This window comes from Schistocerca americana, chromosome 4 (genome assembly GCF_021461395.2).
Source record: "Schistocerca americana isolate TAMUIC-IGC-003095 chromosome 4, iqSchAmer2.1, whole genome shotgun sequence".
Lineage (NCBI taxonomy): Eukaryota > Metazoa > Arthropoda > Insecta > Orthoptera > Acrididae > Schistocerca > Schistocerca americana.
This window is the reverse complement of record NC_060122.1, coordinates 74,490,778-74,505,922: the sequence shown is the minus strand read 5'-3', so window position 1 is coordinate 74,505,922 and position 15,145 is coordinate 74,490,778. Positions and strand designations below refer to the sequence as shown.

The following is a 15,145-nucleotide window of genomic DNA, read 5'->3' as shown; positions in this document are numbered from 1 at the left end:
CATGCTGTGGCGCGCAGAGCACGACAATTTGCTTGCGTTGTCAAAACAACACATGAAAATTTGCTTCTCGCAGCGGCCACAGCACATAACTTCGTAAGCCCTCGTCCGACAAGGAAGTGTAGCGCGCAGCGGCAGCGTTGCGCACAACTCGCTGGCTCAGGCCGAACTCAGTGGACAGCCGAAATGTAAAGGACGCTTTATATACCTTCAGTGATTCAATATTAGCCAATACGAATGCAGTATTCGGGAGGAGAAAGAACACCTTGGTATACGGGTTTGAGGTGCAGGTGTTACAACAAGAGGTAGCCACTTGAGAAAAGGAGACAGAGAGAGAATGTGTTTTGACAGAAATTTCTCAGGTAACCAATACCAAAGGACGCTGACTTCAGATCTGCGGTCGCTGGACTGTGTCATCAAAGTGAGCCGCCGCCCCGTGGCTGCTGGCCCGGGCTTGCGTCCGCTACCACGGGAAGACGTCCCTGCAGTGGCGCTCACAACGCCGTATGGGTGGCTAAATAGCGAACTAACCAGTATGCTGGTTGAGTAGCGGCAGAACAGAAATTTTTACGACGTACTACTTTGTATGTGTAGACCAGTTTATGGCTTTGTTTCACTATCGGTTTTAGCAATGTGTAATTGGGACAATTTTCATCGATGTTTTTTTCTCATGATACCTTGTTTTGTCACAATTCATTGGTGTTTTCCGATATGTGTGTTTTTATACCTGCGCATATGAAATTTTTATATCTTTACCAAGCACAGAATTCTTAGAACAGTGTCTTTTTCGTCGCAGTTTTCCAGATGTGTTCCGACGTGTAGTTCCAATTTTTCCGGATCATTCGGTGGGTTACAAAGCGTTTTTCGATGTGGAGGCGAGATTTTTTTTTTGTTTCAGTTAGGTAGATCACATAACTAATGAGGAAGTATTGAATAGGATTGGGGAGAAGAGAAGTTTGTGGGACAACTTGCCCAGAAGAAGGGATCGGCTGGTAGGACATGTTCTGAGGCATCAAGGGATCACCAATTTAGTATTGGATGGCAGCGTGGAGGGTAAAAATCGTAGGGGGAGACCAAGAGATGAATACACTAAGCAGATTCAGAAGGACGTAGGTTGCAGTAGGTACTGGGAGATGAAGAAGCTTGCACAGGATAGAGTAGCATGGAGAGCTGCATCAAACCAGTCTCAGGACTGAAGACCACAACAACAACATCAACTTTTGAGGGTTTTCTATCTGTGGGGGAGTGCTTCTTCATGATAGCGTTCTTCTATTGCTCCACCAATTTTAAGAAGTTGTCTTTGTTTGAATTTCCGACAGCAAGGCTACGGTTTTTTCCTGCCAAAATAAAGAAAATTCTTCCAGATACGGTTATAGCACAATTTCCTGCCAATTTCGAACCTCTCGTTGCTGGCAGCAATGGCCCATACACCAAAGCGAGCAATTCTGGTTCGTTCAGTCTGGGTTAGTGGAATAGGGCGAAGTTGTCTCCTGCTCTGTGGACTGACTGGCCATTTCGAAAAAACACGAACAGCTCCATCACAGGTAATAGTCTCTATGAATTGTAAAATGCCTCCCCCCCCCCCCCAACCTATCCCACTGTATCACCACTATCTGCTGAAAAATATTCCCCCTACAATCACCCATTATCACCTCCTTCCATTCCTCATGTAGCAGGCTGTGTGCTTACAAGCAATACCCTTATTGAACTCATCTCTCAACATCTTGTCAACCGAACACATTTGCTACCAAAAATAAATACAGAACCATCCTCACCAGCTTTTTCCCCACCAACTCACAACTGGGCGAGGGAAGCAGAGGAGCCCTCTCTTTCGCAGACTGAGTAAATAAACAACATTCAAACATAATTTTATTAATAAACAATATATCTTCTGCAATGTAATTGACACTGATCTGCATTTCGCGTTGTGAAATCCTTCCTCTTCAGCAGCTCCACACAGATTGCATCTTTTCCCACCAGTTCATAAGTAGGGGAGAGGAGGGGATGGCTGGGGAATTTACCAGGAGGGGGAAAAGTGGCTCAGAACTGTACTGGCGAGGGGTGACAAAAACAGTGTCTCAGGATCGGCATTCCATTTCCAAAGGGGTGGTGGAGGAGAAGGTGGAGTGGGTGGGGTAGGTTATTTCTCAGAATGATGAGTTATCCCAAGGGGGTCATAAAGCAACCCCCATATGTTCATAAACCAATTAGCATAACAACAGATTAATTTTGGGAGGGGAGAAGTGAGGGCAACCACTTAGCAGTACAAAAGACTAAGGAACACCTGGGCCAGGGAGGGGTGGGGGTTACACGAAGAACCACTCAGCAGAACAGTAGGTTACGTGGAAGGGGAGGGGGAGGGATGGTTTAATTTATCAATTTAACTAATTATCAATTTCATATCAAAAGTGGTGTAGAGTCGGCTGTACCCTATTATTGGCATGTTATAACGGTGGAAGCTATTGATGAGGTTGTTGTTGCTGTAACTGACCATGTAGCGTGTCAACTGGGTAGTCCCAGTGTAGTGTCACAAGAATTGTCCATCCCAGGGTCAGCTTTACCAGAAGTTTTACAGTCTGTTTCACACTGGTACTCGTTCAAGATCCAGATGATGCAGCAACTGAAACCCCATGATCTGCAGCAACATTCTGAATATGTTCTTCAGTTCCTGGCGTGGGCAGAAATTGATGATATGTGCCCAGCCAAATATTCTGTGGAGTGTCAAGGCGCATTTTATATCACATCATGCAGTGAACACACAGCACTGCCGAATCTGGAATACAGTTAAACCACATGTTGTACATGAAGAGCCATCGCACCCACCATATCTGATTGTGTACCGCGTATAAACAAGCACCTTTATTTTTGGCACATTCTTCTTTGAAGGGAATACACCCAGAGGGGCTGTCAGGTGTACCGTGACGTCTGCATGTTATCAAGACTTCCTTGTACAGCTTGTGCTCCCTGCTTGGGAAGAGCATAACTGTATGGAAGCCACTGTTTTCATGCAAGATCGGGCAACACATGTCGCTCGCACAGTGAAAGATCTGTTTAATGCAACCTTCCACGAATGTGTTATCTCCAATCCAATGCATGGCCTGCAAGACCACCTGATCTGAATCCATGTGACTTTTGGCTCTGGGGATATTTAAAGGAACACTTCTACCAGGGTCACTTTCAGTATCTACCTGATCTAAAGACCAGTGTACAAGAACACTTTACTCAGATTCCACTGGAACTGCTGCGAGCACCAGCTGATCATGTCGTTTCACGGATGCAGCGTCTGATGCTCATACTGAACCAACTGTGTAAGTGGTGGTTAACAATAGAATCAAAATTATGGCCGGCCGCGGAGGTCTAGCGGTTCAGGCGCTCAGTCCGGAACCGCGCGATTACTACGGTCGCAGGTTCGAATCCTGCCTCGGGCGTGGATGTGTGTGATGTCCTTAGGTTAGTTAGGTTTAAGTAGTTCTAAGTTCTAGGGGACTTATGACCTCAGATGTTAAGTCACATTGTGCTCAGAGCTATTTTTTTTTTCAAAATTATGCCTTTCTCATATGTTTGACCTTTCCCGTCCACGTCTCGTTCGTAATACATTACATATGGAAACATTTCTATGTATCTTTCTTGCATTTACACCGCCAGATTTGCATCTGCTGGCCAAAAATGGATGTAATTTTTTCCCCTCGTAAACCGCTTCCGCATTAACACATTAGTATATTATCAAGTTTCGCTGCCATACGATAATTACAGCACACACTGGATCTCTGTGAGTAGCTGTACCTCAATTGTAACCACACACTGAATAGATTTCTTTTTTCGTAGAAGCCATAGTTACATATGCAGCTTTACGATGCTTGCAGAGTCTCGCATTAAAAAACAACTTGATCTTAACGTATTACAAAAGCTTGCTCCAAGATGTACCAGTCCTTCTCAATAAAACTAATCCACTGGTAATACACATTATAAAATGCACCAAAATAAACGAAAATTTCGAGAAGAAGGTGAACTAGATATAGATCAAGAGATACAGTAACATGAAATATAATGGAATGGTTGATGACTTACTAATGTCTCATTTAAAAATATTTTATTACCACTTAAAGACTACATTATACAGATGAAGAATAAGGCAATGGGAAGACGAATATCAACCATCGATACCTAATAAAGGGAAATATTGTGAATAAATACAGTCAAACACTCTCTCAAAGCCCTCAGACCACCCAACTGACACAAACAAAAAGTTTATACGGTCTGTAATTTCCATAATACGCAATCATTGCTCATTCCTCAGCCATCTTCACCGAATACAAGAACGTGATCAACCTTATTGTTAATGTGATTGTGTATCAGCTGGAGATTTCAATTACGTATTCTTCGAATATAAACCGTATGCAAACCAGCAAACTGATATCCTGCTATAGTTAATCACATCTCATCAACCATTACCAGCTCACACAGGCAGCTCTCCTTCATCAAAATACACAGTCCAGTCACATCAGTGTGACCACACGTCAGAAACCTGAATAACAACCTTTTGCCGCGTGGACCGCTGCGAGACGTGCAAGAGGAGAGTCAGAGAGGTTCTGGAAGGTACAAGAGAGGGATGTGGAGCCGTGTCGACTCCAGTGCCGCGGCCAACTGCGCTAGGTTTCTGGAATGAGCATCCGAGGAACAAACTGCCCGACGGAGGTGGCCCTGCAGGTTCTGGATTGGCTTTAAATCCGGGGCGTCCGGTACTCAGAGGAGTACGGTACACTTATCCTGGTGCCCTTCAAATCACGCACGTACGAGGCCTGTTAGAAAAGCACCTGGCCACGAAAAAAGCTGGCTTACTTGAAGGTGTCGTGTCCTGACGAGGGATAAAGGGAAGTTAGGGGGTTTTGTTCACTCAGCAAATTCCGAGCTGTGAGAAGCAAATGCAGAAAGACAAATTCCCAGTGAAGGCAGGTTGATGACTTGGATCAGCACCATACACTGTCACAGGCCATCTACGAGAGACGTTGATTTTGGGGACTCGACAGGATGCTTGTAGCAAGAGACTCATGGAATTCAGGGGCCTGATTAACACTGTTAATTTTCGATCAGACTAGGTGCTACACGGAAGACTAATTCTAAACATTATAAAAAGCAAAGGAGTCAGTTGTTTGCACAACAGAAATCAGTGTCTGAAGCGACGGGTCAGGTGCTAACAGAAGTAGCTAACACTAGCAGCATGTTAAGTGCAAACTGGAGAGCAGCACTCCAAGTGAAAGAAAAAGAACTAACTGAGAACTCCTTCTGGGTTTTTGAAGAATCTTGGCGGCGCACCATTTCTCCCTGCCTATAGTCGACTCACCAGCCCACCGACAGTTAACAAGTTCTAGTCATTCTGGCGAGTCGTTCTGCATCTCCAGTGCGTCTCTGGCCAACCACACTTAGATTCCTCCCCTACTCCTGCTCTGTAGGTAGGGATTCTTGTGAATTTTACATTAACAAACTCCAAGTTCGGTATCAACAGCGTTCAGCTGAAAGCTAAATGCCATTGTCATTCGCATTACGGCCAGCAACAACACTGTTATACGTCACTCGGCCCCGCCCTCCGTTCTCCTGTGGGTGGGGACTGCTGTAGTAGCATTCTAATCTGTGTAAAGCCACTGACGTTGCAGTTCTCAGGAGCAAGTATCAAGCTTGCTGCCTCTGCTAAGTCGGTCCTTTTCGTGGCCACCTTCTACAGTGACGACTTATGACAGTGTCTAGGCGGTGGTGAAATTATCAGTTAATTCTCTGAAGTGAAACTTCTCCCCAGGGACAGAAGCACAGAGCGTCTGCAATTTGCACGGCGCTAGTGTTCCTATTTATTTCCCGTAACCTAAACGCTATCACTTTTGCACTGTGTCTCTGATTTTCTATCTTGGAGTGCCCTTGATGCCTCCAAATAGCCTTAAGCGTAACAGTGTACAAGTCATTATGTCTTCAATGTATGACAAAGCGTTGGATACCTAATCCCCTTCAAAACCGTTCCGTTGGAACTCCACACACTTGTTATAGCGCTGCCGCCATTGTTGGAAGCATGCCGAAAAAGCCTCTTTCGGAATTGACTTTAGTTCGGCAGTCGTTGCTGCCATAATGTCCTCCGTTGTGTGAAATCGCGTTCTGGCAAAATTTGATGCAGTAGCGCTGCTCCAGTCGTTCCGTCATTTCCATTGCTATGAAAAACGGACGCAAGCAAAATACACTACCTCGCTCAACCGCTGCTTGCCAGCACTGACGCTATCGACAAGCGGAAAAAATTCACGTATGTGGACGGAGCTTCAGGATCAGCTCATGCAAGCAGGCTAGTTTCAAATCCATCAGACGTTCGGAAATAAAGGTCGGATACCTTTCTGACAGACCTCATAAACTGCGAGCTGTGTGACACGTTGCACTGTCCTGCTAGTAGATCCCATCGTACCGAGGAAAAAACAAACTGTATGTAGGGGTGAACATGGTACCCAAGGATAGATGCATGTTTCTGCTTATCCACTGTGCCTTCCAGAATTATGAGATCACACAGGGGATTCCACTAAAACATTATTCACACCATAACGCTCACTCCTCTGGCCTGGACCTTCCCGACGTTTGTTGCAAGGTCACATACACCAACGGCGATCTGTCTGATGGAGCCTAAAACGTGATTCATCTGAATAGACCACCTGTCGCTACTCAATTGATGTCCAGTAGCGATATTTGAGTACAAATTCCAGCCATTGTCGGCAATGCACAGCAGTCAGCATGGGTGCAGCAGCAGGCACCTGCTGCAGAGGCCCATACGTAGCAATGTTCGCTGAACGGTCGTTGTTAAGACACTGCTGGTAGCTCCTTGGTACACCTGCACTGTCAGTTGCCTAACAGTTACATGTCTATCCACTAGTACACATCTCCACAGGCGACGTTCATCGTTATCATCCTTGGCTCGTCGCGTACCGTAGTTGACTCGGCGCCAGTTTTGGATAGCGCCATTTTGCCACGTACAGTGTACTATAACCACGGCGGCACGCCCCAATTACAAACTTAGCGGTTCGGAAATGTTTCCACCCTTGGCCCGAAAGCCAATCAACATCCCTTTTGGACATCAGATAAATCGCTCTCTTTCCGCATTACGACAACGACTGCACTACTTTCTGAGCTCCCCCGACACGCTTTATGTACCCTCTACTGCTAGTGCTGCCAAATGCCGTTTCTGAGTGGTTATTGCACTTTGACGTCGAACATAGGCGGCGGTCACATTAATGCGACTGGAGCGTGTAATATTTTTAAATTAAAACTAACTATGAAACATTTAACTATACGTAATCTTAGAATGCAAAATCCTAGAAAATTCCTGAAACACTGAGAGATGGCTATATGGTCTTCAGGCCTGAACGCCAAAAGTCTTAAATAGAAGAAATCGGCACGTTCACTCCCTAATTACCCACCTGACATTTGCACGCTACGACACCAACAAACATTATTGTTCCTTTACCCGCTATCTCATTGCAGTACCACGCAATATCACATGTCGGGGCTTACTTTGTCCTGACATGCTGAAACAAGTTTTATTACTAGACGAAAAGTATTTTATTTTTTAAATTCACTATTTTTTATCACTACTGAACTGGAAAGGAAATTATGTTACCTTAAATAAGAGCACACGACGGGATGTGAAGTCAATTAAAAGTTTCCTTTTTTTCTTTATTTGTATGCAACAGCATTTTGGCGCGGAGTGCTGAGGGAAACGTTCGTCCGTCAATGGAAGTGCGCTTTATGTGCCCACCTTCCTGCTATAACACACACTTCCGTCTGTAAATAAGGGTAGTATATAATGGTAGCACAACGACCGAGCCACGAAATGGAGTAACTGCGACTGAATCGTTGCGTCATGCATATTGCAGTGTACAGCTAGCACTCAGGCACTGTGTTCTACGAAATTCCTCTAGTTATTAAAGAAATATGTCTCTGAAAAATGCAAGTAACTCTGTCCTGTTCTTTGCATCTCAAAATAGCAAGACATATGACTATAACGACGATGATGCTGTACCACACATTCATAGAAAAAAACTTTGATGGGTGTTTTGACTTTACAACACAGGTTGTACCTCGGAAATCTATTTATAATAATTGTGATACTGACTTCACACCGTGTTATGAGGCTTGTAGTTTCGTGGAATATCGAAATGTACACAGAATGATCACTTTCTGATTTTCAGCTGAGCTGAATGATGTTAATGTATTATTACTCTTGCATATTTCGTCGAACTCCACCTTCAGGTGAAACACGTACATTCTGCATAGTAACGGTCCAATGCAAAGAGTTCAGAATTATACGGAATTCAGCGTTTCAGAAACTGCTATTAGTATTCTTTAAATGCATCATGTGGTCTGTCTTCAAAATACCGAGAATGAGTACTTTACCCTGCGGATGAAGCGTGTGCCAGACCGGGACCCTAACCCAGAACCTTAGCTTCTGCAGGCAACTCTTACCTGGTGAGCTATCTAGGCTCCGTAAAGCTGTGAGGGCGTGACTCGTCCTGTGAAGAGTGCTACCCGCATAAGGTAACGTTGCGGGTATGACACCCAGTACGGTACAAAGTTGTAGTCTGCCGTATACAACACACAATATCTGCAATTCAGCACTTTTAAATCGTTAGAAGCCACCTGCACAATGAAATACGTGATGCTGAAGTCTGACAGTCTCGCAGTCATTCACAATAACAAATTTGCAATAAGTAACAGCCAACTTACACGACCCTGTTTAATAACAGCAAAAATTAAGAGGTCAGAGGAACGCGGCGAAAAGGCATATTTCGGCAGCATAGTAAGCGCGAGGTACTAGCGAAAGAAAAGGAACATTTAATCTACATCTACATCTATACTCCGCGAGCCACCTTACGGTGTGTGGCGGAGGGTACTTATTGTACCACTATCTGATCCCCCCTTCCCTGTTCCATTCACGAATTGTGCGTGGGAAGAACGACTGCTTGTAAGTCTCCGTATTTGCTCTAATTTCTCGGATCTTTTCGTTGTGATCATTACGCGAGATATATGTTGCCCATCTCTTCCCGGAATGTGCTCTCTCGTAATTTCGATAATAAACCTCTCCGTATTGCGTAACGCCTTTCTTGAAGTGTCCGCCACTGGAGCTTGTTCAGCATCTCCGTAACGCTCTCGCGCTGACTAAATGTCCCCATGACGAATCGCGCTGCTTTTCGCTGGATCATGTCTATCTCTTCTATTAATCCAACCTGGTAAGGGTCCCATACTGATGAGCAATACTCAAGAATCGGACGAACAAGCGTTTTGTAAGCTACTTCTTTCGTCGATGAGTCACATTTTCTTAGAATTCTTCCTATGAATCTCAACCTGGCGCCTGCTTTTCCCACTATTTGTTTTATGTGATCATTCCACTTCAGATCGCTCCGGATAGTAACTCCTAAGTATTTTACGGTCGTTACCGCTTCCAATGATTTACCACCTATGGCATAATCGTACTGGAATGGATTTCTGCCCCTATGTATGCGCATTATATTACATTTATCTACGTTTAGGGAAAGCTGCCAGCTGTCGCACCATGCATTAATCCTCTGCAGGTCCTCCTGGAGTACGTACGAGTCTTCTGATGTTGCTACTTTCTTGTAGACAACCGTGTCATCTGCAAATAGCCTCACGGAGCTACCGATGTTGTCAACTAAGTCATTTATGTATATTGTAAACAATAAAGGTCCTATCACGCTTCCCTGCGGTACTCCCGAAATTACCTCTACATCTGCAGATTTTGAACCGTTAAGAATGACATGTTGTGTTCTTTCTTCTAGGAAATCCTGAATCCAATCACAAACCTGGTCCGATATTCCGTAAGCTCGTATTTTTTTCACTAAACGTAAGTGCGGAACCGTATCAAATGCCTTCCTGAAGTCCAGGAATACGGCATCAATCTGCTCGCCAGTGTCTACGGCACTGTGAATTTCTTGGGCAAATAGGGCGAGCTGAGTTTCACATGATCTCTGTTTGCGGAATCCATGTTGGTTATGATGAAGGAGATTTGTATTATCTAAGAACGTCATAATACGAGAACACAAAACATGTTCCATTATTCTACAACAGATTGACGTAAGCGAAATAGGCCTATAATTATTCGCATCTGATTTATGACCCTTCTTGAAAATGGGAACGACCTGCGCTTACTTCCAGTCGCTAGGTACTTTACGTTCTTCCAGCGATCTACGATAAATTGCTGATAGAAAGGGGGCAAGTTCTTTAGCATAATCACTGTAGAATCTTAAGGGTATCTCGTCTGGTCGGGATGCTTTTCCGCTACTAAGTGATAGCAGTTGTTTTTCAATTCCGATATCGTTTATTTCAATATTTTCCATTTTGGCGTCCGTGCGACGGCTGAAGTCAGGGACCGTGTTACGATTTTCCGCAGTGAAACAGTTTCGGAACACTGAATTCAGTATTTCTGCCTTTCTTCGGTCGTCCTCTGTTTCGGTGCCATCGTGGTCAACGAGTGACTGAATAGGGGATTTAGATCCGCTTACCGATTTTACATATGACCAAAACTTTTTAGGGTTCTTGTTTAGATTGTTTGCCAATGTTTTATGTTCGAATTCGTTGAATGCTTCTCTCATTGCTCTCTTTACGCTCTTTTTCGCTTCGTTCAGCTTTTCCTTATCACCTATGATTCGACTACTCTTAAACCTATGATGAAGCTTTCTTTGTTTCCGTAGTACCTTTCGTACATGATTGTTATACCACGGTGGATCTTTCCCCTCGCTTTGGACCTTAGTCGGTACGAGCTTATCTAAGGCGTACTGGACGATGTTTCTAAATTTTTTCCATTTTTGTTCCACATCCTCTTCCTCAGAAATGAACGTTTGATGGTGGTCACTCAGATATTCTGCGATTTGTGCCCTATCACTCTTGTTAAGCAAATATATTTTCCTTCCTTTCTTGGCATTTCTTATTACACTTGTAGTCATTGATGCAACCACTGACTTATGATCACTGATACCCTCTTCTACATTCACGGAGTCGAAAAGTTCCGGTCTATTTGTTACTATGAGGTCTAAAACGTTAGCTTCACGAGTTGGTTCTCTAACTATCTGCTCGAAGTAATTCTCGGACAAGGCAGTCAGGATAATGTCACAAGAGTCTCTGTCCCTGGCTCCAGTTCTGATTGTGTGACTATCCCATTCTATACCTGGTAGATTGAAGTCTCCCCCTATTACAATAGTATGATCACGAAACTTCTTCACGACGTTCTGCAGGTTCTCTCTGAGGCGCTCAACTACTACGGTTGCTGATGCAGGTGGTCTATAGAAGCATCCGAATATCATATCTGACCCACCTTTGATACTTAACTTAACCCAGACTATTTCACATTCGCATTCGCTAATAACTTCACTGGATATTATTGAATTCTTTACTGCTATAAATACTCCTCCACCATTGGCGTTTATCCTATCCTGGCGGTATATATTCCATTCTGTGTCTAGGATTTCGTTACTGTTCACTTCCGGTTTTAACCAACTTTCCGTTCCTAATACTATATGCGCACTATTTCCTTCAATAAGAGATACTAATTCAGGAACCTTGCCCTGGATACTCCTGCAGTTTACCAATATTACGTTAACTTTTCCTGTTTTTGGTCTCTGAGGACGGACGTTCTTTATCAACGATGATAATGTCCTCTCTGGTAAGCCGTCAGGTATTTTATCGTTTCGCCCAAGGGGGGGGGGGGGGGGGGGGGGTCCCTCTAACCTAAAAAACCTCCGTGTGCACGCCACACGTACTCTGCTACCCTAGTAGCTGCTTCCGGTGTGTAATATGTTTTGTGACTGAGTGAATCGCTACGTGAACATTTTTGCTCCTTATAACCATTTCTGTTTCCTTCCTCAATATTGACCTTCTTTGTTAGGAAATACGGTGTACAGCCACTGCCGAATTATCTTTTGAAAATCCACCTGTCAGGAACTTTATCAGCACCGACAGGAAACATAGCGGCATAGTTAAAAGCACTAGCAGAGAGCTTCGCATTTGTCGGTGTGCGAGTAGCAGCTACATTCCAATCAACGGTTTAACAACGAAGTGAAAACCTCACGGAGTTTCCTTCGCGCCCTGCCGACTACAGTCAAGTACGATTACTACGGCACGCTGTGCTGCAGGTTGGCAGCTCACTGCCGCATTTAATCGCCATCTGCGCTCGCAGCCACTGGGTCAGCGCAGCTGCAGCTGCAGCGTTCATGTATCCTGACACCCCAACAACAAAAAGTCGAGTTCCTTGTGCACGTGTTTGTTAATAACGATGAACAGCTTGCAGATAGTATAAATTCAAATTTCATTTAGCACTATTTTCAAGGTCAGTTAAATAAAATACAGCAAAAATGCGCAATACACTGCACAAAGGATCAAGAGGAAAGCGCAAGAAACGAGAGAGAACTAGCAGCAGGAAAACATGTCGCAAACGTAGCATATTTTATGTGTGTGAATACATGTCATGTATAAGCATATAGTCGATATTTCAAGAGAAGACAGCTAAGTTGTGATCTGTTTATCTTCCCGTGCACCTCATACACGCGGCACAGAAACTCCGGCAGACTCAGGCTTAGATATTCCCAAAATCTGGCGCATCGGTAGCGACAGATTTTTTTATTTCCAAAAATGTCCCGAAGATCTTAAGAACAATCTATTTTTCGCTGCTTTTTCACGGTTTTACGCGTCCATGTTTCTCTACAGAAATCATGGCAACTAAAAATACTTTTTACAGAGCATACGAACGACAAGACCGCCTGAGCACGACTGGAAGAACAAAGGCAGAAGGAAGGAAGATGATCAGTGGTTATTAGAGACGGAGCACGGATTAGGAAAGCATAGGGAAGGAAATCCATTCCGACATTTGCCTTAAGTGACTTAGGGAAATCACGGACAACCTATATCTGGATGGCCGAATGGGAATTTAAACTGTCGTATTCCAATGTGCTAACCACTGCACCATCTCCCACAGTTCGGGACAAAGAAAGTGACTGTCCAATTCTATTTGAAACACGAGCTACACCAGTGTAGCACTGAATATGGCGATTGACATGAACAGAGAAGTTTTTAAGTGTTTCACCGTGCCGCACTGTGCAACGCTAGAATAACGGCGAAATAACTGGTAGAGCCTTTACAGTGACGTCATATCAGGTGTAGCGCACTGCGTACGACGACGAGTCGTTAGGCATGCAAAGCGGGCGTTGTTTACAAATTTGTTGCAAGCTACGATGAGCACACTGTTGCAGACGGTGATCTGTTGAGTGGTACTTAGGTAAATAAATTAGTGAAATCAAAGTGAACTAGAAATTAGAATATAAATGAAAAACTTGGTTTAGTTTAGAGAGTTACATACTGGCATTCAGCGGGCAGAACTGCAGAACAGAAGAGACAATGACCGTGAAGTCAACAAGTTCCACATAAGCGGGCGCTGTCGATTCAGCCGTCAGGGCATCGCCCGACCGGCTCACGTGTTTCTCAGTTGTCGCATGTGAGCAAAGGCCCTCGCCTACATTCCAAGAGCCAATGACCGACGTTAAGAAGATTCTTCGAGAAGCTTTTCAACGTGACAGAAGAGGCAATGGCCGTGAAGTCGTTCACCTCCAGTGAACTGAAGTGAATAAATACGCGAGACGCGGTGGGCCCGACAGATGAAGACAGATGAAGACGGGGACGAAGACGAAGACGGAGACGGGGACGGAGACGAAGACGAGAGACGAAGGAAGAAAAGAAGAGTAGCAGTAGTTTTCAGTCTGTTTCGGTGCTGAAGACCGTCATGCAAGAAGAGACTGCATCATGCACAGACGCACCAAGTCCGCCGCTGTAATGGAATAGCAAGCAGCAGCCGCGGCGCCAGAAGACAGAAGATAAAAGGTATTTGAAGTCTGATTTTTACGTACCCGGGTGACTCGTGAGGACGGGAAGGAGACGGCCTCACCTCAGCAGTCACCTGTGAGCTGGGATGAAGACCTGACAGCCGAAGACTGGCAAGCGGGAGTCCGTGGTTCGAGTTCGGGACACTGGCCTTGCCCCGCCGCGCCGCTCCGCTGGGCGACGCACAACACACGCGGCCGCTTAGAGAAGAGAAACACTGGGACGCCACATCCAAGGAATCACCATCCGATGCACGACTTCGCTCGCAATAATTAAATGGGCCACCTCGCGCTGCGCGTCTCCAGTCAACTGGGCGAGACGGCGACACGAGATACACACCGCTATGCGTAATCGGACGCCGCCGCCGCCGCCGCTGCCGCAGCAGAAGACTTCACAAACGACACAGCTGCCGCTCTCCGAACCAGAACATCCCGTAAGATACAGTTGTACAAATCTTCAATAAAAGTTATCTTACGTAAAAATTGTGTTTCATTCGACCTCATACCCGAGCCAAGGAAGAACCCACCCTGCCCACATGTTGTTAAGAGAGAAAAGTTAATTTATTTAATATTTTCACCCTGACAGAATGCTTTAGAATGCTCATACTGACGATTGACAGCATCAAAAGAGAAAACCCAGTTACATTGAGTGACAGAAGTGTCACATTTAGTAACACAACTGTTACAGATCAGACTGTCGGCGACTGGTGATCGGAGCTCACCTGTATCCCAGTTCCGCGATGGTTCGGGCCGCCTCTCTGGAGCGCAGGTACAGCAGGTCGTGCGCCGTCACCAGCGAGTCCAGGTAGTCCTCGTACGTGAGGAACTGCAGCAGCCACTGGTCCGTCGCCGGCTGCTTAGACATGGCGCTGCTCTAAGCCACGCTTCTGCACACACCAACACAGGCGCTACAGTGCTCAAGGCGAAAAATCGGTTAATACGAAACACTACTGCGTTCCCGTCGAGGTACTGTGTCTTTTCACTTTTTTTTCTTTCGATACGAAACAAAATTTGTTTATCGCGAAAGATTTCGCTTCTCAGACGAACAAATACACTGATAAGTGAAAATATTATCATCAATGACCACCGCGAAGTTTAATGCCGGCTGGGGCGCAGCGGATAAGTGAAGGGATAAGGAGAGTATTAAAGAGTTTTACAGAAAGGGCTTAATCGATAAAATTTTGATATGGAACGCAAGTCTGGAAATGTACCGTTTGGATGTAAGACAAGTTTGAAAATCGGATCAC

General features: G+C 44.9%; 1 protein-coding gene across 1 annotated transcript in view; it reads right to left on the bottom strand.

Moving 5' to 3' along the window:
- Window positions 1–14,763, bottom strand: part of LOC124613269 (cilia- and flagella-associated protein 299-like) — a 56,626-nt gene extending 41,863 nt beyond the window's left edge. Inside the window, exon 1 of the mRNA XM_047141961.1 lies at window positions 14,621–14,763. Within this exon, the coding sequence (XP_046997917.1) occupies window positions 14,621–14,763 (143 nt within the window). The remainder of the gene's footprint in view (window positions 1–14,620) is intronic.
- Window positions 14,764–15,145: the final 382 nt, after the last annotated feature.